The 26,919-nt window shown below is 42.2% G+C and overlaps 1 protein-coding gene across 1 annotated transcript; it reads left to right on the forward strand.

Annotated features, from left to right (window-relative positions):
* elm (calcineurin like EF-hand protein 1 elm) lies at window positions 1-26,919 on the forward strand. Its single transcript, XM_080276940.1, has 5 exons — window positions 1-151; window positions 3,527-3,675; window positions 6,748-6,862; window positions 25,028-25,121; window positions 26,385-26,919. Exons 1-5 carry the CDS (start codon window positions 85-87, stop codon window positions 26,527-26,529), a joined length of 570 nt encoding a protein of 189 aa, XP_080133066.1. The 5' UTR covers window positions 1-84; the 3' UTR covers window positions 26,530-26,919.

Below are 26,919 nucleotides of genomic sequence, written 5' to 3' on the forward strand. Positions count from 1 at the left end.
TCAAGGCTACACGCTGCAGACGGAGCTGTTTTCCACTCTCTGCATAGTTACTTTCCTGTTTCAGTGTTCGCTTAAGCTGTCACCATGGGGAATAAGAGCAGTCTGATGTTGCAGGAGCAGGATATTAGAGACATTCAAGCTGAAACTGGCTGTAAGTATTGGTCTTCATATTTTGTGGTAAGTGCTGGGATTATTTGACGTAAAAAATGTGTGATCAGTCATATTAAAGTATTGGGAAATATTACATGCAACACATTAAGCAGTTTACACACACTCGGCAGCCATTATTCCAACATAAGTAAATCGGTGAATACCAAGACTGCCTAATTTGACTTTGGTAAAGTTGTGAAACTAAAAGTGTACTTATTTTTCACTGATAATACCATATTTCTGCACAAAATTGTACCTACGGTAACTGAAGTATGCAAATTTTATTTGGTAATTTTTTATAAGTTGTCCATGATGATTTTGGACATGTAACCTACCAGTATGTTTTTTCTGATGACTTTCCTAGATCCGTAGGTTCGCCAATGATTCTGCTGCCCACCTTCATATGCCTCCATGCTTTGTGCTCATCATTGTACTATATCATTTATAAAGGCTCTGACATGCATATGTTATAGGGCTTGGTCATGTAATGGCAGCTCTCCATGTTACTTTTTATTTGGGGGGGAGGAAGAAGGAACCAAAGGCTGAGCCTGCATGAACGCTCCTTCCAAGAAAAACAAAAACAATACAAAGGAGAGGTAAATTCAAGATCCATTCATTTCGAGATGCCTGGCACACTGCGTTTGGAAGATTGGAGATCATAGGAAGTAGGAAATACAGACAGAGGGAGACAGTTCCAGAGTTGACCTGTTGCATAAATGAAAGACTGGGAGTAATGGTTAACTCTTGCATTAGAGAGTTGGACAGAAAAGGGATGAGAGTTTGTTGCTAGACGGGTGCTACACACCCGTCGTAGAGGTGGAGGGATGCAAGCAGACAGTTCAGAGGAGCAGTGACCATTGAAGTAGTGATAGAAAAGAGATAAAGAGGCAACAGTGCGACAAAGAGACAGAGGTTGAAGGGACCCAGGAAGAGGAGTAGAGTTGATGAGAAGAATAGCCTTTGACTCCACCCTATTGAGAAGAGCTGTATGTGGGGAGCCTCCCCACACATGAGAGTTGTACTCTAAACAGGGGCGAATAAAACCCATGTATAAAGTCAACAACTGTGCAGGGGTAAAGAAGGCATGGAGTCAGCTTAGCACACCTAATCTCTTGGAAGCAGATTTTACATGAGATGCAATATGATCTTTCCGAGATAACTTGTGAATGAAACCCCCAAGCATGTTCAAGGATGATGCAGGATTGAGCTGGATATAACTAAACATTAGTAGGTACTCCTGTGGAAGATTTTGACGGGTTGATAGGTGTAAAAACTGAGTCTTTGTTCTCTGGCAGCCTCCCTGTTCAGTCCCCTATCCTTGAGGTTACTCACACTTACCGGTATTCTTCTGGACGAGACCTAAGGTACGGCCTGTGAGTCTAATCCATTACATTAGGTTCGTATGTGGTGGTGGTCTAGTAAATTTACGGGTATTTGTATTTTAGCCATCCTGTATGGGATTAAGGCATCTGGCAATAGATAGATAGTATTTTAGCTTTAGCCTGTTGTAAATGGAGTCCTGAGTACTCCAGACTATCTAAATTTCTCTCAGAACGTAAAACTGGGTCAATATTCAGATGTCGTGTACATCAGTCTGCCAGTTTCTGTGTATTTTTTATTGGTCCAGAGATTAAGAAAATTATATAATTTTGTGGAATTCATATTTTAAACATTTATACCGAATTCTATTGTTGATCCAAATATTTACCACCTAACCTAGCGTAGCCTAACTGGGGTGGCTTTGCCTCCTCCCCCAGGTCCCCCAATTACATTAACCTAACCAGACCTAATAAGGAATGGAAATGCTGGTACTGTACTTACTTATTAAGCAGTCGGCCATAGGGTAAAGGTTGTGCTCTGTGACTACCACCCCACAAATTTTGACAGGAATAGATTTCGATATAAATATAGAAACTATGAATTGCACAACAAAATTACCGGTATATTTTTTTCTTGATCACTGGACCGATATATCTTTTGGAAAAATGCATTGAAATTGGCAGATCGAAGTAAAGGACATTGAAATATTAACCCAAAATGGTCTTTAAATCCACTCCGTGACCTCAACCAACATCTTTTTGGTCTGTTTCTCACAGCTCAGCCTCTGACGTTCATACTTCTCACCTTTCACACCCAATTGTCATCCTCCATCCTCTCAACATGCCCAAACCATGTCAGTCTACCTCTCTTCGTTGCTGCACCAATATACAGTTGTACATTCAAGTTTTATCCTTCCTTTCAGCGCTTCCATCGCAATCCTAGCCCCCCTCCCCAGGCCTTGGATTCAAGGAAACACTACACATCCATCAAATCATTGTCGTTCCCTTATGTTTGAGTTTACAAATAAGCTGTCCTCTTCCTCTACTGTGCAGGTCTCACTACCAAACATTACCCTCCTTATAGATGTCACATACAAAGACCCCTTAGCACGAAGGGAAGACTCACTCAGTGTCAGGAGAGGCAACAGGTCCTTGAACTTCCTCCAACCATTCCTTACCCCAGCCACAAAGCCAGCTCCAGCCCTACCTCCGGCACATAGCATGTTCCCCAAATTACCAAATTCCACACCCTCAAGAGATTCTGTAAGATCAGTCCTTTCATACCTGACAATCTCTGCATTGTCACCTTGACACACTGCACACAAAAATCAGCATTTTGCAGCCTGCCTCTAATACCACTACGTCTTTTAGCACCCACTTATCACAAACACTGCACAAGATGTATATAGTTATTTCCCATACCATTGTGGAGAACTGCTTTTGGCCTCACTCGATCTACATTAACAGTACCACCAACGGCCCTAAATATAGAAGCAGCATTCATAACATTTCATGGTAAACTAGTCCTTTTTATCACTGTGTGTGTGAATTTGTTTCTTGATATGGTAGTCTTTTGTTGAACTGCCTTTTGACCGCATGTTTAGAGTTACCCCTCAAGTTTGTGTTGACGTTATGAAAAAAAAGTCATGGATTTGTTTTCAACCACTCATAATTTTGAAGACCTCGATCATATCTTCATGTTTCTGTCAGTTCTTCAGCAATGTCTAGTCTTGTTCCCCATTTTTAAGATGATGTAATTCACTACTTTCTGTTATTGATTTTCATTGGAAGTAAGTGATTTTTATAATATGGCATGAACTTCCCACATGATCTTAAGAGGCCACATTAGGGAAATGAGTAAAATGCAACTAGTTATTTTTGGCATTAACTTATGGTACCCAGATCAGACTTAGACTAACCTGGACCTGTGTAAGTGGGAAAGAGATTGATGATTTTTTACATATGATGCTGAAGTACAATCATTACAAAAATTTTTAGCTCTGCTACTTAAACTGTACATGTATTCAGTGCGCTGACATTATTTTGTCCTTTTACAGTTCTGCCAAGTCAGATAGAGCGCTTGTATAGTCGGTTTACAAGCTTGGATAAGGGTGACAATGGATTGCTTTCCCGTGAAGATTTCCTCCGTATCCCTGAGCTTGCCATCAACCCTCTTGGAGACCGCATTGTTCATGCATTCTTTAAGGTTAGTGCTCTGTAGAGCCTAAAAATAACTCATACAGTATCAACAAAATACAGTACACGGGCTTGTAAGAGAACTGACTGTATTGTACAGTACAGGTACTGTCCTGATGAGTTAATTTTGACATAAGATATACAGTACAGCAGACCCTTGTTATATGGTGAATCAGTTTGTGATGGATCACTTATATGATGACAAAAAAGTTAGGGTCTTTTTTCAGTTTTTGAAAGCATTTTCACATATGCAATTTTTACAATTCTGTATCAAGCCTCACTGGATGACTTACAATTTGCTGTTTTCATTTATACAATTCCTGACAAGCAACAAGCAAGCATACAGTACTGGTAGTTTGTTCCAAGATGGCCTTTGAACCCTTTCACTGTTGGATATGTTGCTGTTATTGTTGGAACAGTAGTTTAGTGTTGGAGTTCAAGCAACAAGTGAAGTGCATTGAAGGAAAAAACTGCCAGCTTACGTGAGTTAAGAGACTAATTACAATATTGTAACGGTACTTATTTTTTTTGTGGTAAGCAGCAAGTGGAGTGAAGTAACCAGTTGAGGTAAGTTGGTAACTTGTTTTTAGACTTTGTTAGGTGGGTTAACCTTGGACAAAAACATATCCCCATTGAACCCATGTTATAATTGACTATAACTGTTATATATTATATATCCATCCATCATCCAATCCTAAGTTGCCCCATGAGGAGCATAGGAGCCCAGGGCTTGGCAAGTTGGTCCAGACATTGAAGATGAGAGGGACCAGTCTCACTCATCCCTGAGTGGCAGTACGTGAGCAGTAAACCTCAACCATTCCTTGAATATAAACCTACACAGGCTCAGTCCGATTGCAGCACTGTAATTACCCACTAAATAGTGGTAGGTGGTGGTGACCATCATCCACTCACTTGATGTATTGCTGCCTACTTCTTCCTTAGCCTTTATCATTCTTTTTCTGTGCCTGCCCTCCTCTCTTCCTATTTCTCCCATCTTTCCTGTCATTTCTTATTGCCTTTCTTTCCTTTACAGGTGGCTTTACATTGAGTGACAAACCAAATGGTTTCCTGTAAACCAAGAAACCATTTGCAACGCTGGGTGATAACCATATAACCAAACCATACGTGCTGTCTACATGTCAACAAGTGGGTTGGTGTAGAGTTAGTGCCCCTCCCTGTAAAACAAATAACCCAAAGTCAAATGGCCACCCCTTACGGGATTATGGCATCTGGCAATAGATAGATAGACCACCACGCACCATAATTTGGTTGTATGGTTACCACCCAGCATAGGAAATGGTTTCCTGGTGTACAGGACACCATTTGGTTTGTCACTCAGCGTAGTCATGTGTGTGTGTGTGTGTGTGTGTGTGTGTGTGTGTGTGTGTGTGTGTGTGTGTGTGTGTGTGTGGTAAATCGTTATTTGATGGATTTTTAAAAACCATCCTTATCGTAAAATGAGGGCTTGCTGTATTGTATTATCTGTGTGTGTGTGTGTGTGTGTGAGTGTGTGTGTGTGTGTGTTTGTGTGTGTGTGTGTGTTTGTGTGTGTGTGTGTGTGTGTGTGTGTGTGTGTGTGTGTGTCCCTTTACGACTCATTACAAAGTAAATATTGTATGTGTACCTATACAGTTGCTCCTTTTCTTAGCTACAGACTTTCAAGATACAACTTTTTGGATACACTTTCTTTTTAAAGTACAGTATTTATAGTTATTGTTTCAGTGATATATGCATTATAATATACTTCATTCACTACCATTACATGTGAAAATAATGACAATGGTACACTAATGATCAAATATACTAGCAGCAATTAATCATCATCATCATCCGGACCTCCTTTCCCACCCTAGGGCAGGGTGAGGAGTAGCAGTGTCTAGACAGCCCAAAATTGCCCAGTCCAATGGGTCACTCTTCCATTCACTCATCATTCAAGCCCCCGCAATCCTGGCTCTATCAGATACACCAAGAACATTCACCACGTTCTGTAGCTTCACATAATCGTATCTGACAGAGTCAATCCAGACGCTGCCACGTTAAAAAGGGGTGCCAAATATCCTTGATCATGCACTTCTCACAAAATTCATCCAGCCAGCTCGATCTCCTGTCAGTTCCCTAGCCTCGCCGACTTCCAAACCTCTTCCTCACACATTCATCCACCATATCTCTCCACCTTCTCCCTGCCCTATCTCACCTCTTCCCTCCTTCAAATTCGCACAGATATACCTTCTTCACCACTCTATTGTTATTCGTTCTCTCCACATGACCATACCATCTCAGTACACTCTCTTCAATTCTGGTGTCCACTGACTTCCTTACTCCGCATCTTTCACGAATCACATTATTTCATATCCTATCCACCCTCTTTACTCCACATACATTCCTCAGCAGTCCAGTCTCCACTGCTCTTACTCTTGACTTTTCATTTTCATGCCACACCATAGTCTCACATCCATATGTTAAAGTTGGCACTAACACTCCTTCATGTAAGCCTCGTGCAGCTGCAACACTCAAGCCTCTGTTTCTTATCAAGGCCTTCATTGCACCAGCTACTTTTCTTCCGTGTGTCACTCGACTTTCAATTTCTTTTGCACATTTTCCTCACTTTTCTATCACTGTACCCAGGTATTTGAACTCTCTCACCAATTCCAGTCTCTCTCCATTCACTGTTACATTGCACTGGGAGTCACCTTCTCTCTCAATAACCATCACTTTACTCTTTTCTACATTTACTCTTTAGGAATGAGGCTTACAGACATCAGCAATTAAGAGCAGTAGAATTTCAGTTCAGTGTGTGTTCATTTTCATTAATGGTTTATGCACATTTAGCCTTTGGTATAAGTGAAATGTGGTTTATAAACTTTGCAAGTTATGAGCCAACTCTTGGTCCCAGTTAAGTTTGTTAGTAGTATTTAAAGTATTGGGCTGTACTGTTTACAGTATACTATATTTATTTTTGCCTTTTATTTTATTTATTCATTTTTTGTACAGTACTGTATTTAGGAATTTCTTCTTATGTCAGTTTAAGGAAACTGTTTCTATTTCATTCAGGAGGGCCAATATATGTGCATTTTTTCACCAGGAAAGTGAAGATGACCATGTCAACTTTCGTCAGTTTGTGCGTGTCCTAGCTCACTTCCGCCCCATCAAACGTACTCAGGACAACAAACTGAATGCCCGAGAAGAGAAGCTACGCTGTGAGAATTTAATTTTTCTGTATATAAGTGTGTTGAGATGATTGGCTGAAGAGTGTAATTGTAATTGTGTACAAGGGGAAGGATGATGCCCTGGAAAGAGGAAATTATAGGGCACAAAGCTGATAGGCTGGATAATTTATACAGTAGACCAGATAATGAAGGTAATGGAGAGAGTTCTAGAAGGTATGATTAGAGAAAGTTTGAATGTTGATGAGATGCAGTTTGGGTTTTTGCCACGCAAAGGGACTACTGATGCCATAGTCATTGTTCGACAGCTTCTGGAAAAATATACAGTACAGGTAAGGCCTTAATTCATGCGATTTCAGTTATCCACGAATTTTTCGTACAATAATTAAAACATAAAATTATAGTATTCAAATAAATAATTTTAATATACAAGAAAAATAAATAAAATATAAAAATGCCTACCTGCTGCCCGTGTGCATACATGTGTGTGTGTGTGTGTGTGTGTGTGTGTGTGTGTTTGTGTGTGTGTGTGTGTGTGTGTGTGTGGGAGGTCAGTCCACACAGTCAGTTTGAATCCGACGGTCGAACCATGCATGACTCGCGAATCATTATTTGTGGCTTATTTTTCTGCCTTCCAGTGATTGCTTGCCTTGTCTGCCAACCTGGGGCCTAAGCATAGTGCTAGTGATGCATGTGGTAACACACCAAAACGGACTCGTAAAGTGATGTTGCTGACAGAGAAAGTTAAAGTGTTGGACAAACTTAAGGGAGGAATGTCGGCGACAATTCCCCGTCAGGATGATTCCCTGTCATTTATTTACACACCAGTTTATTTAGCAAGTACAGTACACTAGTTCTTTACTTATATGAGTTATAAAATCTCCCTGAAAATTAGTTATTAAAGTATTAATTAATTAATAATAAGTAAAATTATAGAATGACAGGGAATCGTCCATGTTTTGATGGTGAATTGACTTCATGGTGAATTGTCTCTGATCCATGTGTTTGGGGTGAGTCAACTGTTCTTACAATAAAGAAGACAGAACGTAGCATACGGGAGTCAGTGAGGGCTAGTGCACCAGACTGTGCTAAAGTGTCTCCACCTACGCCTGTGAACTGGCTAGGAACCGTATGTTTGGGGTGAATGAGTCAACTGTTTGGACAATAAAGAAGGCAGAATGTAGCATATGGGAGGCAGTGAGGGTTTGTGCACCAGACTGCTGAAGTGTCTCCACCTACGCTTGTGCTTGTCAGGTTTCAGTGTTAAATTTCTTACATTTTTGTTGTTTTTCATACTTTATGCTAGTTTATAAGGTGTATGTAATGCATAAACAGTATTATTCAGATGTAATATACTTAGTAGACATGCGTAATTATGGGCACACAAAGGCAGAATGTATATACGAATTTACCACATACGCGAAGGGTCTGGGAATATAACCCTCGCATGAATTAAGGGCTTACCTGTATAGGAAAGAAAAGAGATTTTTTTTTTTTTTTTTTTTTTTTTTTTTTTTTTGTTGAAAAAAGCATTTGACAGAGTCCCAAGAGAGTTGGTGAAGTGGGCAATGAGAAAGCTTGGGATCGAGGAGTGGCTGGTTAGGGCTGTGTATGTGGATGCTCGCACCCAGGTAAGGGTGAAGGGAGATTTGAGTGATGAATTTTAAGTGAATGTTGGTATGCACCAGGAATCAGTTTTGAGCCCTTTGCTGTTTATCATGGTACGTGAAGGAGGGAGGCTGTAAACATGATTGGTTTTGGGGGTGTGCAGAGAAGGAATGTAGTGCCAGGAGATATGACACTTGCATAGGTGAAGAGTGCTGTGAAGCAGCTGAAAAATGGGAAAGCAGCTGGGGTTGATGAGGTGTATGCAGAGATGATTAAGTGTAGTGGAGAGAGCGGAATGAAGTGCTTGTTGGAGATATGTAAGAAGGCATGGATGAGTGAAACCGTGCCAGTAGAGTGGAAAATGGCTGTGATTGTACACCCGAAAACAATAATCGGTAGCACCCCTAGTAGGTGAAGCCAAGGGAAGGATAGACCGGGCAAATGAACACGGCCTCCCCCACTCTCCCACCTCCACCCCTCTCTACCCAACCTCTGTCTCAAGGCCCATGTAGACCCTGTCTAAACGTTGCTGGTAGGTTTGTAACAATTGTGGCTGGTGATGTTACATTGTGTCCATGTCTATATGATTTAACATTTACATGCGTTACCATTAGCGTTAATAACATACCATGGAGTAATATGCAATAATGTGTTACTAGATAGCATACAAACGAGAAGCAATGTGATGTAAATAAAGGCAGAAGAGCGAAAGAAGTGGAGTGAGTATAATTTTACTGCATTTTAATAATACATTCATATTAATATCAAGTAAATAATGTTAACATTTCAAGTGTATGAAACTATTTCACCAACATTTACGACATCTGTAAAGTTACTGTCTGTCACTCCACTCCCCAGCACCCGCACCTTTTGTTTCCACTCCAACATAGTGCGAACTGACAAACCCCAGAACATGAATGAAACATCTGACATGCTTTGAGCACATATTTTATATACATACTATATATATTACCAATCAGGTGGACAGCATGATACCATACGATATAGGAGCGAGTTGTCTGTGGTTTAAATTGGTAGGTGAAATACACCCAGCATTTTCCAGTGTTAGTGTCACAAGGTCATAAAGTTGTGTATTGCTAGCAGACTGTATGGGGGTTACGACCTTTGTATGCTGCCTTTCCTTACAGAAAACAACTTGGCATTTACCACATACTTACATGCGAGACATAGAAGACTTACTTTGCTCTAGGCATTACTACAGCGGCCAAGCAAAATTATTCCTCGTCGGACTAGCCTTCTAACCATTTGTGGTAAAATAACAATCCCACATGCTGATGAAATTATTACCTTGATTAGGATGAAGGATACGATGAAGGAGGAAGTGGTAACTGATTCATTAAATAACAGGACTGTAGTCCTCATCTTTAGAAGGAATGGCTCTTTGTTGCAGGTCTGTGTGTATGCGTATGTGTGCAGCTATGCAACAAATGTGTGTGTGTGTGTGTGTGTGTGTGTGTGTGTGCGTGTGCGTGTGCGTGTGTGCATGCATATGAGTGTGTTTGAGCATGTGTGTGATTCATACCAGAGAGTGACTCGAATCTTTGAAGCAAAATCTCATATATAGAGGGACTACTATTCATAGTTCATTTCACGTCTATATATAAAAATAAATAACCAGAAAACATTTTTGTGTGACTGACAACCTGGCGCACTGCCGGATGGTAACAGATATTATAAATGTGGTTGTAATGGCTTCATACACTTGAAATTGGAATATTACTTGATGTTAAGAAGAATACATTATTATAATCCATGAAAATTATACTTGCTCAGCTTCTTTCATACTCATGCCTTTTTTTACATCACAATGCTTCACGTTCATATGCCAGCTGGTAACACACTCACACATTACTTCATGGTATGTTATTAACACTAGTGGTAACATGTGAATGCGTATTCATTTAGACATGGACACAATGTAACATCGCCAGCCACGAATGTTGCAAACCTACCCGGCAACGTTTAGACGGGGGTTGGGTAGAGAAGGGTGGGTGGAGAGGGCAGGGGGGGGAGTCTGTGTTCGTTCGCCCGGTCTATCCTTCCCTTGGCTTCAGCAACTAGGGGGGCTACCGATTAATGCTTTCAGGTGTACCTGTGTGCAAAAATAAAGGTGAGTGAAGTGAGTGCAAGAATAATCATGGCATAAGTTTATTGGGTGTGGTAGGGAAGGTATATGGAAGAATTATTATAGAGAAAGTAAGAGAGATATGAAAATGATGAACAAGGTTGCTTCAGGAGGGGCAGAGGATGTGTGGATCAAGTATTTGCAGTGAGACATATAGCAGAAAAGGTTTGTGAGAAGGACCATAAGGTGTTTATGGCATTAGTGGACCTGGAAAATGCATACAACAAAGTGGACGGAGAAGGATTGTGGAAAGTTTTACATATGTAAGGTGTAGATGGTAAGCTGCTAGGTGCCATCAAGAGTTTTTTTGATGGTAGTGAAGCATGTTAATAGGCATCTAAGTGAATAGTTCATGATTGGTGTGGGCGTGCAACAAGGTTGTGTGATGTCCCCATGGTTGTTCAATATATATATATATGGATGGGGAGATGAGAGAAGTAAAAACACGAGTAATGGAGAGGGGGATGGCGTTGGTAAATAAATGGCGGTGGATAGAATATCACAAATATGTTGTATGCTGATGATGCAGTACCACTTGCAAATACCGGACAAGAACTTGGTAGGCTATTGCAAAGTTTTGCCGATGTCTGTGAGGGTCGTGCCTTGAGAGCAAATGTAGAAAAGAGTAAAGTTTACTGATAGAGAAGGTGACTCCCTGTGGAATGTTACAGTGAATGGAGAGAGACTGGAATTGGTGAGAGTTCAAATACCTGGGTGCATTGATGAAAGAGAGAGGAAAATGTGCAAAAGAAGTGGAAAGTAGAGTGACACAAGGAAGAACAGTAGGTGGTGCAATGAAGGCCTTGATAAGAAACAATTGAGTATTGCAGCTGCACGAAGCTTACATGAAGGAGTGTTAGTGCCAACTGTAACTTATGGATGTGAACCTATGGTGTGGCATGAAAATGAAAAGTCAAGAGTATGAACAGTGGAGATTGGACTGCTGAGGAATGTATGTGGAGTACAGAGGGTGGATAGGATACGAAATGATGTGATTCGTGAAAGATGTGGAGCGAGGAAGTCTGTGGACACCCGAACCGAAAAGAGTTTACTGAGATGGTATGGTCATGTGGAGAGAACAGATAACAATAGAATGGTGAACAAGATATATATATATATATATATATATATATCTATTGCCAGACGCCTCAATCCCGTTTGGGGTGGCCACAAACAAATCGCCTCCAAGTCGCCCTGTCCCCCGCCATTTCACTCCCCTGCTCCCAGCTCACACCCCCCTCTCTCATATACCTATCCACCCCATCCCTCCATCTCATCCTCGGCCTCCCCCTCCCTCTTTCCCCCTCCACCTCACTCACATACACTCTCTTCGTCAGTCTTTCACCCTCCATCCTCTCCACATGGCCAAACCACCTCAGTGTGTTCCTCATAACGCTTCCTATCACATCCACATCAACACCACAACGCTCCTTTATATCCTCATTCGTCAGCCTGTCTCTCCATGTGACTCCACAGGCTCCTCTTAAATAACTCATTTCCACTGCTTTCACTCGTGACTTGTGTCCTTCCAACAACGTCCAAGCTTCACTTCCGTACGTTAGAGTTGGTATCACAATACTGTCATGTAGTAACTTTTTCACTTCCATGCTCACTTCCCTGTTTCTTATCACTGCTTTCAAGGAACCAGCAACCTTTCTTCCCTGCTGTACCCTTTCAAGCACTTCACCCTCCAAAGAAGAAGAAGGAACCAAAGGCCATGAGCCTGCAAAACTGTTCCTTCCAAGAGAAAAACAAAATACAAGAGAGAGCCAAATTCAAGATCCATTCATTTCGAGATGCCTGGACACACTGCGTTTGAAAGACTGGAGATCATAGGAAGCAGGAAATACAGACAGAGGGAGACAGTTCCAGAGTTGACCTGTTGCATAAATGAAGGACTGGGAGTAACGGTTAACTCTTGCATTAGAGAGTTGGACAGAAAAGGGGTGAGAGTTTGCTGCTAGACGGGTGTTACGCGCCCGTCGTAGAAGTGGAGGAATGCATGCAGACAGTTCAGAGGAACAGTGACCATTGAAGTAGCAATAGAAAAGAGATAAAGATGCAACACTGCGGCGAAGAGACAGAGGTTGAAGGGAGTCAGTAAGAGGGGGAGAGTTAATGAGACGAAAAGCCTTTGACTCCACCCTGTTGAGAAGGGCTGTATGTGGGGAGCCTCCCCACACATGATAGTTGTACTCCACACAGGGGCAGATAAAACCCCTGTATAGAGTCAACAACTGTGCAGAGGCAAAGAAGGGACGGAGTCGGCTTAGCACACCCAATCGCTTGGAAGCAGATGTTACAAGAGATGTAATATGATCTTTCCAAGACAAGTCCCGAGCAAATGAAACCCCAAGCATGTTCAAGGATGATGCAGGATTAAGTTGAGTATTATTAAACATAAGTGGGTATACCTGTGGAAGATTTTGTCGGGTTGATAGGTGCAAAAACTGAGTCTTTGATGCATTAAAAACAACCAGATTATTTTCACCCCAGTCAGAGATACGAGCCAAGTCAGACCTTAGGTGTGCCATAGCCTCATCCCTTGCCTGTTGAAGTAACTGCTGAGATGGACGTTGTGGGAATTGAATGGAAAGGTGAAGGGTGGAGTCATCAGCGTATGAGTGGATAGGGTTAGATGTACAGCTTAGAAGGTCATTGATGAATGAAAGGAAGAGAGTTGGTGATAGGACAGAGCCCTGAGGAACACCACTGTTAATAGATCTAGGAGATGAACGATAGCCGTCTACAACAGCGGCTATAGAACGACCAGAAAGGAAGCTAGAGATGAAGGCACAGAAAGAAGGATAGAAACCGTAAGTGGGCAGTTTGGAAGTTAAAGATTTATGTCAGACTCGATCGAAAGCCTTTGAGATGTCAAGTGCAATGGCAAAGCTTTCGCCAAAGTCCTGAAAGGAGGATGACCAGGAGTCTGAAAGGTAGGTGAGAAGGTCGCCTGTGGAGTGTCCCTGACGGAACCCATACTGATGATCAGAAAGAAGGTTGTGAATCAAAAAGAGTTTACTGAGATGGTATGGTCATGTGGAGAGAATAGATAACAACAGAATGGTGAACAAGATATACCGGTATCTGAGTGAAATTGAAGGAGGGAGGAGGCAAGGTAGGCTAAGGAGAAGATGGAGAGAGATGGTGGATGAGTGTATGAGGAAGAGGTGCGGAAGTTGGTGAGGCTAGGGAATTGACGAGAGATGGAGCTGGCTGGATGAATGTTGTGAGGAGATGTGCATGATCAGGGATTTGGCACTCCTTTTTAACGTGGCAGTGTCCGGATTGACTCTGTTGATTCGTTTATGTGATGGTACAGAACGTGGTGAATGTTTTTGGCGTATTCAATAGAGCCAGGATTCTGGGGGCTTGAATGATGAGTGAATGGAAGCATGGCCCATTGGATTGGGCAAATTTTGGCTGTCTGGACATTGCTACTCCTCACCCTGCCCAAGGGTGGGAAAGTAGGTCTGGATGATGATGAATGACTTGAAGCCATGTCACGTGACTTCAGAAATTGACTCCCGTGAGAGATGTATGCTGATGATTTGATGTTGATTGCAGAGAATGAAAGTTCGGCAGAGGAAAGATTTAGGGAGCGCAGAGATGGTATAGGGCACAAGGGTATACAGTAAGAGTAAATGCAGATGAAAGTGATGGTATCTAGGGCTGGTGATGGTACTATCAAAGAAGAAGAAGAATGTCTGTGTTTGATTTGCCACAAGGGCATGGGAAGTAATTCCATCTTGTGCAGTGTCTGTGATAAGTGGGTGCATAAGAGATGTAGTGGTATTGAAGGTTGACTGCAAGATAATGCTGATTTCAGGTGTGCAGTGTGTCAGAGAGAGCCAGTGGAGATTGTCAGGCATAAAAGGATTGATCTTGCTGGTGCATCTCTTGAGTGTGTGGAAGAGTTTTGTTACCAGTATTAAGGAAACATTTTATGTGGTGGAGGTAGGGCTGGAGCTGGCTCTGTGACTAGAGTGAGGAGTGGTTGGAAAACGTTCAGGGAGCTCTTGCCATTCCTGAGGTTGAGAGGACTCTCCCTCCGTGCTAAGGGATTTTTGTATGCAGCACGTGTTAGGAGTTGGTGTGTGGGATGTGCCTACAGAAGTGTATGAGAATGGTAGTGCTCTAGTGGACATTTGTGCAGGGAGTTGGCAATAGCCAATTCCCTCTTAAATCCTTGGAGAGCAATAATGGTTCCGTAGGTAGCTATTGCCAAGTGACTTCTTGGCCGAAATTTCGAGTCTTACAGAATTGAATGAAACTCACATCATCATCTGGGAAATGTTCGCACGCATCCACCAGTATATATATGTGATCACGTGAGGTCAGGTGGTGGCGAGTTAAAATGGCCAGAAGATAAACAGCTAGTGGCGCGAGCAACCCAACCACTTGTGGTGAGCGAAGTGAGGATGGGCATTGTCTGGGAAAAACAGCCTATATTTACCATGGCCTTGGGCAAGGACCACTTGTGATTACTATATCATCAACCCATTCTCTCTCTCTCTCTCTCTCTCTCTCTCTCTCTCTCTCTCTCTCAGACTACTAGAAATGACCGTACAATATACTCATAACTCTCTCTCTCTCTCTCTCTCTCTCTCACTCAGACTACTAGAAATGACCGTACAATATACTCATAACTCTCTCTCTCTCTCTCTCTCTCTCTCTCTCTCAAACTACTGTACAGGAAATCCATCCATCCATCCATCATTCAATCCTACGTTGCCCCATGAGGAGCGTAGGAGCCCGGGGCTAGGTAGTTGGTCCTGACATTTAAGATGAGAGTGAGAATTATCGTACAATATACTCGTAATCACTCTCTCTCTCTCTCAGAAAAATGCCAGTAACTAACAAAACAGATCCCCTTTATCTCTCTCTCTCTCTCTCGTGTGTGTGTGTGTGTGTGTGTGTGTGAACAATATTCTGCCTGATATTACACTGCAACAAGCTATTACGTTGATGAATGACTATGCTTTCGGTGCCATGTCAATGAAATTTCATGCATGTATCATCTGGGGGTAGGGGGGGTTTTCAAGAATACTCCCCCAGTATCCCTGCTTGTCGTACGAGGCGACTAAAAGGGTTGGTGGTGGGTTAGTGCCCCACCCCGTAAAAAGAACTAGCTAAAAAAGCAAATAAAGCGCCTCGGACCCGGACGGACCATACGTTGACGACTAAGGAACGGACAAAGGACATTCTGAGGGTGGGAACATGGAATGTGAGAGGAGTGAATGATGAAGTGAAAGAGAGAGAGATTGTCCAGGTGCTTGAGGATGCAAAAGTGGATATATGTGGATTGACTGAAACTAAATGGAAAGGTGAAAGGATGAGAGAATGGAAATACGGTGTAGGTATATGTGCGGGAGTCAGTGAGAATGAGAGGGCAAGAGAGGGAGTATGTCTGATGATAAGCAAGAAGTGGAAGGAGAATATAAGAGAGTATGGAACAGTGGGTGCAATGATTGTATGGGTGAGGATGAAAGTAGGTATACAAGCATGGGCGACTGTATGTGTGTATGCTCCAACAGAGGATCGAGTGGCAAGAGTGAAAGATGAGTTTTGGGCGAGAGTAGAAGCGTGTATGGACAAGTTTGAGAGGAGCGAGAGAGTGCTGTTGATTGGAGACATGAATGGCAAAGTTGGGAATGTACGAGTGGATGGAGTGGTTGGTCAGTGGGGTGTGCCAGCTGAAGCAGATGGGAATGGTAGTGCTTTGGTGGACATCTGTGCTGGTAAGGGGTTGGCAATAGCCAACACCTACTTTCGTCATAAGATGATCCACGGGTATACATGGAGAGTAATGAGGAGGATGGATGGTGAACTTGTTGAACGAAAGGCAATGATAGACTACGTGTGTGTGGATGAGCGAATGAGAAGACAAGTGTTGGATGCAAGGGTGTGGAGAGGGTGGGGGAATGGAGTCTCGGACCATCACTTAGTGATGTCCAAGGTAGAGCTGCAAAGAAAGTGGTTGAGGAGACGAAGGGGAAGACAGGAGGAAGCAGCTCGTGTGAGAAGAGTGGAGAAATTGCAAGATAATGAGAAAATGACAGAGTATAAGAGCATAGTGGAAGAAAGATTGGGAAGGTATGAGCTAGAGCAGATGGAAGGGGTGGAAGACGTATGTAAGATATTCACGGAAGAGATAAGCGCAGCGTGTGAGGCGGTTTGTGGAGTGAGGAGGAGATGCAAGGGTGTGCAAGGGACAGCATGGTGGAATGATGAGGTGAAACGAGCTGTGGAACAAAAGAAGAAGGCATATGGTGAATGGTTGGCGAGTAGAGGTAGGGGAGAAGATGAGAGAGAGAAGAGAGAGGTATATGTGAGCAGGAGAAGGGAGGTTAAGAGACTGGTGAAGGAGAGTAAGAAGAAAGTGGATGAAGAGTTTGGGAGGAATCTGAGTGTGAAATGGAGGGAGAGTAAGAAATTGTTTTGGAAGGAGGTAAAGAAAGTAAGGCAGTGTGAAAGGGGAAATAGTAGGGGAGTGAAAGATAGGAATAATAGATTGTTGGTGGAGAAGAGAGAGAAATTGAGGAGATGGAAGGAGCACTTTGAGGATTTGTTGAATGTAGAGAGTGAGAGCAGTGTGAGTATAAGTGGTTGGGGAATGGCTGGGAGAAGAAGAGATGAGAGGAGGGAGGAAGAGATCAGTAGGTCGGAAGTAGTGGAAGCGATGAAGAAGATTAAGCTGGGAAAGGCCCCAGGAATTGATGGAGTGTATGGTGAAATGCTTAGGTATGGGGGTGAGATTGTTGTGGAGTGGATATGGAAGTTGTGTAGATTGGCTTGGGAAGAGGGAAGGGTTCCAGAGGACTGGAAATCAGGCATAATTGTTCCTCTGTACAAAGGAAAAGGGGAGAGAGAAGTATGTGGTAACCATAGGGGTATTTGCCTTCTTAGTGTGACTGGTAAAATATATGGTAGAATACTCATTGATAGGGTTAGGTGTATGACAGAGGAGCTAGTTGGAGAAGAACAAGGGGGATTTAGGAAGGGAAAAGGGTGTGTAGATCAGATATTTGTTCTAAGATGTTTAGTGGAGAAGTATCTAGAGAAGGGAAGGAAAGTGTATGCTGCCTTCATGGACTTGGAGAAAGCCTATGACAGAATAGATAGGCAAGGTATGTGGAAGGTATTAAGAATATATGGAGTGGAGGGGAAATTGTTGAGTGCTGTGAAGAGTATGTACAAGGGAGCTAGAGCTACAGTGCGAGTGGATGGTGAGCTGAGTGAGTTCTTTGATCTCAATGTGGGACTGAAACAGGGGTGTGTGATGTCTCCATGGCTGTTTAATATATATATGGATGGGGTTGTAAAGGAGATGCAAGGTAGGGCAGTGGATGTGGGGGTGGCCCTAATGAATAAGGGTGAGATCTGGAAGCTTCCGGTGTTGCTGTTTGCTGATGATACAGTATTGTTGAGTGAAGATGAATGGGAGTTGCAAGGTTTGGTGAATGAATTTGGGACAGTGTGTAGGAGGAGGAAGCTGAAAGTTAATGTAAACAAAAGTAAAGTTATGGTGTTTGAGAGGAATGAAGTCACAGAGTGTGTAGTGAGGTTGGATGGTGAGGATATGGAGAATGTGAGTGCATTCAAGTACTTGGGTAGTGTGATGAGTAAGGATGGAACTTTGGGAGATGAAGTACGTGAAAGGGTAGAGCAGGGAAGAAAGGTTGTTGGTACACTGAAAGCAGTGATGAGAAATAGGGAGGTGAGTATGGAAGTTAAGAAGTCACTGCATGATGGTATTGTGATCCCTACCCTGACGTATGGAAGCGAGGCGTGGACCTTGCAAGAGGGGAACAAGTCAAGAGTGAGAGCAGTGGAAATGAGTTACTTGAGAGGAGCATGTGGAGTGACGTGGAGGGACAGATTGACGAATGAAGAAGTGAAGGAACATTGTGGGGTAGATGTGGATGTGGTTGAAAAGATTAGGAGAAATACACTGAGGTGGTTTGGACATGTGGAGAGAATGGAGAATGAAAGACTGACTAAGAGGGTGTATGTAGGTGAGGTGGAGGGAGGGAGAGGGAGGGGTAGACCGAGGATGAGGTGGAGGGATGGAGTTGAGAGGTATATGAGGGAGGGGGGGGTGAGTTGGGGGGAGGGGAGTCAAATGGTGGGTGACAGACTGACTTGGAGGCGTTTTGTCTGCGGCCACCCTTTGCGGGATTAGGGTGTCGGGCTATAGATAGATAGATAGATCATCTGGAGGCACAATAAATGTGATCTGATGTGAATAAAAGGAAAGCTGTAGGTAGTGATACGAGGTTCTCATTCACGAACCGTGCACATAAATACAAAGGTGCTACCCAAAAGTTCCAGTAATTTGAATATTGTAGGAAAATAAGTTACTTTACCTCCTAGTTCTCACTGTCGCCTTCGAAGTAGTCCCCTTCGGCAGCATTTTTTCCACGAGTCCATGCATCCCTGGAAGGCTTCAAGTGTGATGGTCTTGAGCACCTCCTGCGATTCTGTCTGGATCCCCTCAATTGAGTCAAATCGACGCCCTTTCAGTCGTAATTTCAGCTTGGGAAACAGGAAAAAGTCGCAGGGGACAAGGTCAGGTGAACAGGGTGGTCAGGGAATGACTACTGTGTTAGTGGAATCCAGGAATTTATGGACAACAATTGATGTGTGGGAAGGGGCATTGTCATGATGCAGGACCCAGTTCTTGTTCTTCCATTGTTCTGGACGTTTGCAGAGGATGTTCTCCCTCAGACGCTGTAAAACTTCGCATTAAAACTTTCTGCTGACAGATTGACCAGGTGGGACGAATTCCTTCTGAACAAGCCCTTGGATATTGAAGAAAATGATCAACATCGACTTGACTTGAATAGAAGGTGTGATATGTGCATCTAGTGTGGTGTAGACAGTTGAAGTAGAGGTATTAAGAGAGTATGTACAGAAATGACATTGATTAGTGCATGTACAGTGTGTTCCTGAGAGTGAGGCTTGGGGGGGGCAAGGTTTATGATGAAAGAATTTAGGGGTAGGATGAGACTGGAGTGTATTGGTGTTATGATGAGGAGAGGTAGATTGAGATGGTTTGAGCAAGTGGAGAGGATGTGGGATGATAATTGGGTGCAGAAAATGAGAACTGTTAATGGTAAGCGTAGGGTTGCAAGAGGTAGACAGAAAAAATACAGGGACAAGGTCATTGAGTGTGACCTCAGGTATAATGGACTGAATGGAGAAGCTGCCAGAAATGGAGTAGCATGGAGAGCCACCATTACGTAACCAAGGCCGATGCATGCAAGCATGTTGGAGCCTTCAAAAACGAACTATGTACAGCCAGAGGCCATAATCCTGTAAGGGGTGGCTGTTTCAGTTAGTAGTAGTAGTAGTAGTTCCTTAGGCAGTCTGGCCAAACAGCCCTAAGTCCCTGAGGAAGGCCTCGGCTGAGACTGGGCTTTCGCACAGAGCTCTCAAGGAGTGTATGTTGTGTTGTTGGCAAAGGTGATTGTGTGCAATGCAGTTTTCCATAATGTGCTTAATATCATGGAGTGCTGTGTTACATCCTGGACAGGCATCAGCGACAGAGTCATCCAGCCTCTTCTGATAAGAGGGCTGGATGATGCCCACATCTCAACCACGCCAGGTGGACCCTGTCCTCATGAGGGAGATAGGATTCAGAAGTGTGGATATCAGGAGGCCATGCATGCAACTGTGTGTTGTCTTTGAGTGACTGAATGGAGCGGCGAGTGATCTGAGTATGGATATGCTTCTGGAAGCTGGTCTGAGGCGGGTGAGGGGGGAGAGATGACAGTATTTGTGCACGATACCGTGTGTTGGGTGCTGTTTTGATGTTCCTTGGTGTGTGTTGATGTGCTATCATGTAGTGTAGTGGATGTTGTAGGTTTGTGGAGGCTGCAGCGAGAATTGGGTGCCTCTCATGTCTAGATGATCCTTGACTTTGAGGACTTTGGTTTCTTGATGTAGGTGGTCTGTGGGTGTAGTAGCTATTCAGCCTGTGATTATTTTTAAACCCTTGTTCTGTATGGTCTTCTTGATGTAGGTGGTCTGTGGGTGTAGTAGCCATTCAGCCTGTGATTATTTTTAAACCCTTGTTCTGTATGGTCTGTAGAGTGTTTTTAGTGAGGTTAGGAGCCCAAGCAAGGCTTGCATATTTCATCACTGAACGTATATATTGTTTGTATACTGTGGTGGTGGTTTCTTTGTTGTGTCCAGATGTTGTATGGGCAAGTGGCCTCAAGGCACTGAGTCTTGGTGTTAATTTATCATTAATGTTTGTGAGGTGTTGTTTAAATGACATTGATTTTGTGTGTGTTGTGTGTGTGTGGCAGGGGAGTGTTGTTTATGGTGAGGTGTGGAATGTGACTGTGATCTGCTGTCCAGTTTGTGAGAAGGGTCACTGTAGATTTGGCTGGGGCTATTTTGACCCTGTTTGTGGTGAACCATTCTTGTAGTGTGTTAAGGTAAGGTTGGAGGATGTGTGCGGCTGTGTCTGTGTTTTGGTGTGTACGTTTAAGTGTTCTGTTGTCTGCATAGGAAGCTATGTGTATCTGTGGTGTGTGGGGTGTGAGTATGTCGTGCATATGTAGGTTAAAGAGTGTAGTGGACAAAACAGATCCTTGGGGAACGCCATTTGTGAAGTTTCTGATGTTCGAAGACTTACCAGCAAATGTTACATGTGCACATTTGCCTGCTAAGTAGTTTGCCAGCCATCTTTTTGTGTTATTGTACATGTTTGTGTTGAATATTTTGTTTGTGAGGTTGTGGCGGGGGATGGCATCAAAAGCTTTGCTAATGTCTTGTGTGACTAGGAGTGTTTTGTGTGGTGGCCTAGCTGAATTCATGCCATCAAAAAGACTCTGTGTAAGGTCTGTAAGAAGGGTGTTTGTGGAGTGTAGTGGCCTAAAACCATGTTGTGATGGGGCTAGGGGGGTGTGAGGTGAACTAGCTGTAGTACCTGTCGTTCAGTGACTTTGGAGGAGGTGCAAAGGAGTGTGATGGGGCTGTGTGAGGAGGGTAACGTGGGGTCTTTGTTGGGTTTGGGGATAGTGATGATGATGCCATGCTTCCAGATATTGGGTATTATGTTGTGTGAGTAGCTGTAGTTTGATATGTTGGTGAGTGCTTGTATGCCTTGTGGTCCAAGGTGTTTAAGGTGAATGTTGCTTACAGTAGAAGTCCGATTTTTCGGCATCTATGGGACCAGGCAAGTGCCGAAAAATCAAAATTGCCGAATTATCAAAAACCCTACCCACTCAGTACCTTACATGTTTCGGTGAACACTATCATCACTGCTCATATCATTACAAATGTGTTTGGAGAGAGTACTGTATACTATTTGATACTGTACAATACTGTAATGAATACAGTACTATACATGAATATGAAAAATAAAGAAATTAGTGAACATACTGTATAGAAATATAATGGTACAGTAGGCCTACAAGTTCACATGCACTTGCATAAACTTATAGTAGGTTCCTTATTTACATATGTACAATAGAAGGGGTTGATTGGAGTCTGCAACTGCTGGAAGAAGTCCCCAGCAGTAGAAGGTCCTGCAACAGGCTCTAAGGACTCATGGAGAATTTCAAGACTGACAAAAAAAATTGGAAAATCTGCCGAACGATCAGAGATTTTCGTAAATGGGACTATTTCTCAAAACTGCCGAAATGTCAGATTTGCCGGGGAATTGGATGCCGAAAAATTGGACTTTTACTGTATGTTGTCTGGTCCACAGGCAGAAGAGTGCTTAAGGTTGCTAATGATGTGCTTTGTCTGGTTGTAAGTAAAAGGTGCGAAGTCTGGGTCTGTGGGGAACTGTCACTTACGTCGGATGATACGTCGGTCGTCGTGATGGGATTTAGATGGCTCATATGCGAAAAGTGATTGATGAGAGTGTTTGCCTGTTGTTTGCATGAAGGTATGGCATCTGTTGTTGTAATGGCATTGTGTGATTGTGTAGTGTTGCTGTTGGAGAGTGTGATGCTGTTTAGTGTTTTTTAGAGTTTGCTGGTGTTTCTTTTGTGGTCAAATGTTTGCTGTTCTGATATTTATTGTTTATTTGAGTGGTGAGTTCTTGTATTTGTTGTACGGTTTCTTTTGTTAGAGTTGGGGAGTGTTGTAGTGTGTCTGGTTGATTGCTGAGGCCTTGAATTTCTGGTGTGAAGTTGTGGTTGTGTCTCTTTCTGTTGCCTGTAGGGATGTGTCTTTTGTCTGCATTTTGTATAATTGTATTGTAAGTGTGTACAGCGGTGTTCATGTTTGTGATGGATGTGCTGTTTGATGTTTCAAAGTGTTGTTCAGTTTCATTTGTGAAGGCCTCCCAGTTGGCTTTCTTATAATTAGTGTGTGTGTGTGTCTGTGGCCAGCTGGGGTGATTCTGGTTTTGGTAGTGATGATATTGATTTACATGGAGGGGCACTAACCATCTGCCAACTCACTTGTTGACATGTGGGGAACACATATGGGGTTGCTTACAATGCAGCCTCATTACGCAATAGGGTTGCGTCAAGTGAAGGAGTATTATATAGCAAGGTCGACATGACATGGGTCCAGTGGGGTTAGGGAGGGTGACCTCAACGACGAAGCCTAAAATGACCCAAAAAAACTGTGCCGCCTACCCGAACTTTGTCCAATGCTAGTACAAGTAGTCACCACCAAGGGTCCCTCTACCCTTAGGATGGGGGACAGTTGGAGGGCGTGGACGACCACTCCACACAAAAAGATACGACATCACTCAATATCACACACTGCACTGTTTGTTAAGCACTTCAGTGTTACTTGGCAATGGCAATGATCTTTCAGTGGTCTTTCATGCAAAAAATATAATGAAAGGCAACAATCAGAGCCAGTATAAATACTGGACAGGTATCTTGACTTAGTTGTGTAGAGGGCCAGAAATGGGCTGATGGTTACGTAAGATTGACACTATTTCCAAGTCACAAGTTTCAGTACAGTATTTCACATACAAAATCTGTCACTTAATATTGCACACTGCACTAATTGTTAAGCACTTGCACTGTTATTTGGTGATAACAGTGGTGTTTCAGTGGCCTTTCATCCACAAAATGGAATGAAAGGTAATGATCACAGTTGATGTAAACACTGGGTGGCCATTTTAGCTTGCGTGCTTTACCGTGTCTGTACGAGATTCTCGGAGGCAGATGTTGAAAATAGCGTAGCAAAATCGCAATTAATTTTTTAACATGGTACCGAGACAGGGTCTAACTTTTTAATTAGCATTGTAGTGATTTATCACATAATGAGATGTTATATAACAAGGCTGCACTGGATATGGTTACCACCCAATGTTGTAAATGGTTTCCAGGCTTACAGGAAACCATTAGGCATGTTACTCAGTGTAAAGCCACCAGAAAGAAGAGTAGTAAAAAGTGACAGGAAAGATGGGAGAAATAGGAAGAGAGGAGGGCAGACACACAAAAAAATAAAGAATGATGAAGGTGAGGGAAGAATAGGCAGCAGTACATCAAGTGAGTAGATAATGGTCACCACCACCTACCACCAGTTTATGTATTAGTACAGTATTATGTTCGGTTGCCAAATACAGCAGTCACTGTTTCTTATCTGCATTATGTAATGGTAACACCCTCCATCAAGACTGAAGGGACTGTATATAGGCTATGCTACCATAGTCCAGAACATTCAAAGGTAAAAGACAGACCTACATTAAATGAGTAATGCCAGTGCAGTAGTGGATATTTTTTTTTTTTTTTTTTTTTTTTTTTTTTTTTTTTTTCTTCTGTAGCGCTTAGCATGTGGCAAGAAATTCATGGAATACAGTATCCTACAAAGTTGAGAGAGAAAAAAAATGACATTTCCTTTCTCTTTATACAAAATATGAGCAGTCAGACCCTGGTATACAGTACAGTGGTTGAGTTGCCAATGATGGATGAAAACTAATACAGTTTTGGGATAACGATAAGTGCAAATCACCTATACAGTTTTCTCTGTGGCCGAAGACATTGATCTCATGCAGAGATGTGCCACTCACACAAGCCAACACATATGTTTGAGTTAAGATGGCCAGCCCCGTGTTTACCCGAGCATCAGAACCACTGCTGGTATAGATAACTGTGTAAGTGCACGACTATGTGTGGTGTGCGATATTCTTGCACATTGGAAAACATCACATTGCTATCCCCTGCCCTCAGGAAGGACCTTTGTTGATGACTCAAATTGGCCTAGGACGTGCTTCAGGTCAGTGGCAAAAATGTTTTGAGAGATTTTAGGTTATGTGACCCTTAACCCTCTCCCTATCCCCATTGAACCTGTGCTTAATTAATTTAGTATGTGATGTGTTTTCATTTGATGTAACCCCATTGCATGCTGGGGTATGACTGTACTGAATTGAATATCAAAATAGTGTACAATACATGGATAATTAATGGACAGTTATAGTAACTGACTCTCCCTACCTCCTTACCTGTTTTCAGTTGCTTTCAAAATGTATGACCTTGATGATGATGAGCGCATCTCCCGTGAGGAACTCTTGGCAGTGCTACACATGATGGTTGGTGAGAATATAAGGTACGTTATGTCACATTTCCGCTTGTATGTGAATGATAGTTTTTAAGTGCAGTTAACCATTTTGTTGCCATATTGCTCGTGGGTATTTTATTCAGGCTAATCCAGATTGTATGTCCAGACCTAAGTATACAGTAGACCCTCATTATAACGGACTAATAGGAGCATTCACAAACTCAGGAGTTGCCAGTGATCACTGGCAATTTAATTAGAACCTCAGTCTACTATTCCTGGCTTCCACAGTCGTATATTTTCTAAAATCTCTTCCATGATATTTAGTGATGAAGAGTTCATAAATTTGTCAATACTGTAATTGGTTATTATACCGGTTTTCCATATATGATTTACCAAGTAAAATATTGCAGAACAGTTAGTAGAATGCATAAAATGACAAGTGGTCAGGTAGCATTCATCACATGATATTAGAAGTCTCACTGCTTGTTTAACGCTTGGGCTGCCCCTGTGTGCGCGCCCTGCTACACCCCAAGGTTGGCCGGGGATTGCCAGGCAGCACGTAATTACTCGCAGTTGTTTATACTCTTTTCTTATTTCTGACCTTATTTTTCATACTACAATATTTATTGTAGTATCAAATTGTACACAACTGATTTTTCTGTAAGGATATATGCATATAAAGTTGAATAGAATACCAGCATTACCAATACTATAACAGTGTACAGTGACGTGAAAAAACAGGCAGTTTGTGTACGTTTATACTCTTTTATTTTAAACATTATTTTTGTGCTGTTTTATTAATTTTAGTCTCTCTCTCTTCCCAAGTGTTTGTTCTACAATAATAGATGTATAAAATAATGAGCAAACAACCAACATCACTATTACTAATACCGTAAAAGTGCTCCATCAGTGTGCCGTCTCGTCAATATCGTATTATAATCATATTTTATCTTGGATTATATTTTGCCTGCTACTTCATTCATTTTAGGCTAGTCTCTAATTGTTCATACAAGTTTGTTCTACAGTAATACAGTATATGTATTTAAGAATGAACAGAACACACACACTGTTGTGTGAGTGTGCATCCATTCTTTTATCGAACAAAGTTTGTTAATTGAACGTAACATTCGGCCAGCTCAGGGTAATCGTTAAAACCGAAATTCGTTAAAAGAAGGTACGATGTACTGAAGGTTAGTTTTTGTATTTTTTAAATTTTTAATTAGTGTTAGTAGGCAAGTACATAATTAAAAAAGAACAATAAGGACTTGCTGTATTATGTATTTTCTTTTACCCTGCCTGTTATTACCACAGTGACGAGCAGCTCAACAGCATTGCCGAACGCACCATCCTCGAGGCAGACAAGGATGGTGACCAGATGATCAGTTTTGAGGAGTTCTGCTCTGCCCTTGAGCGTACTGATGTGGAACAGAAGATGTCAATCAAGTTCCTTAAGTAAACATCAAGGTTCTTAGGTGTACAGTTGCCTTTAAAAATGTCTATGTGAAAGGTAACTACATGCTCAAGATGAGAAGAACAGAAGTGTCTCTCGTGAAATAGTAACAAATAAGTTTTGGAAAATATCACAAATATCAGTAAAACTTGAAGTGGGATTATGTCCAGTGTGTGTATTGTTGTTTATATACTCTGAGTTTTTTTTAACTGATATAGGTATATATAAATAAACATAGAGTAATCTAGATGTGTCTCTTTGAACATGGTATACATTGTTAAGAGGAGGAGGATAATAGAATTTATAAACATTGGATACTGGCACTAATATCTGTACTGTAACTACAGAACTAAATGGTCAGTATTGTTAATTTAATCAAACTACTTGTATCTTTTA

Source organism: Coenobita brevimanus, chromosome 8 (genome assembly GCF_032717465.1).
Source record: "Coenobita brevimanus isolate Jiangsu-jjx chromosome 8, ASM3271746v2, whole genome shotgun sequence".
NCBI classification, from domain to species: Eukaryota; Metazoa; Arthropoda; class Malacostraca; order Decapoda; family Coenobitidae; genus Coenobita; species Coenobita brevimanus.

Coding starts and splice junctions, on each gene's coding strand:
- elm (XM_080276940.1), top strand. CDS start 85: ATGGGGAATAAGAGCAGTCTGATGTTGCAGGAGCAGGATATTAGAGAC. Junction 3,676..6,747: donor TTGTTCATGCATTCTTTAAG/GTTAGTGCTCTG, acceptor TTTTTTCACCAG/GAAAGTGAAGATGACCATGT. Junction 6,863..25,027: donor CCGAGAAGAGAAGCTACGCT/GTGAGAATTTAA, acceptor ACCTGTTTTCAG/TTGCTTTCAAAATGTATGAC.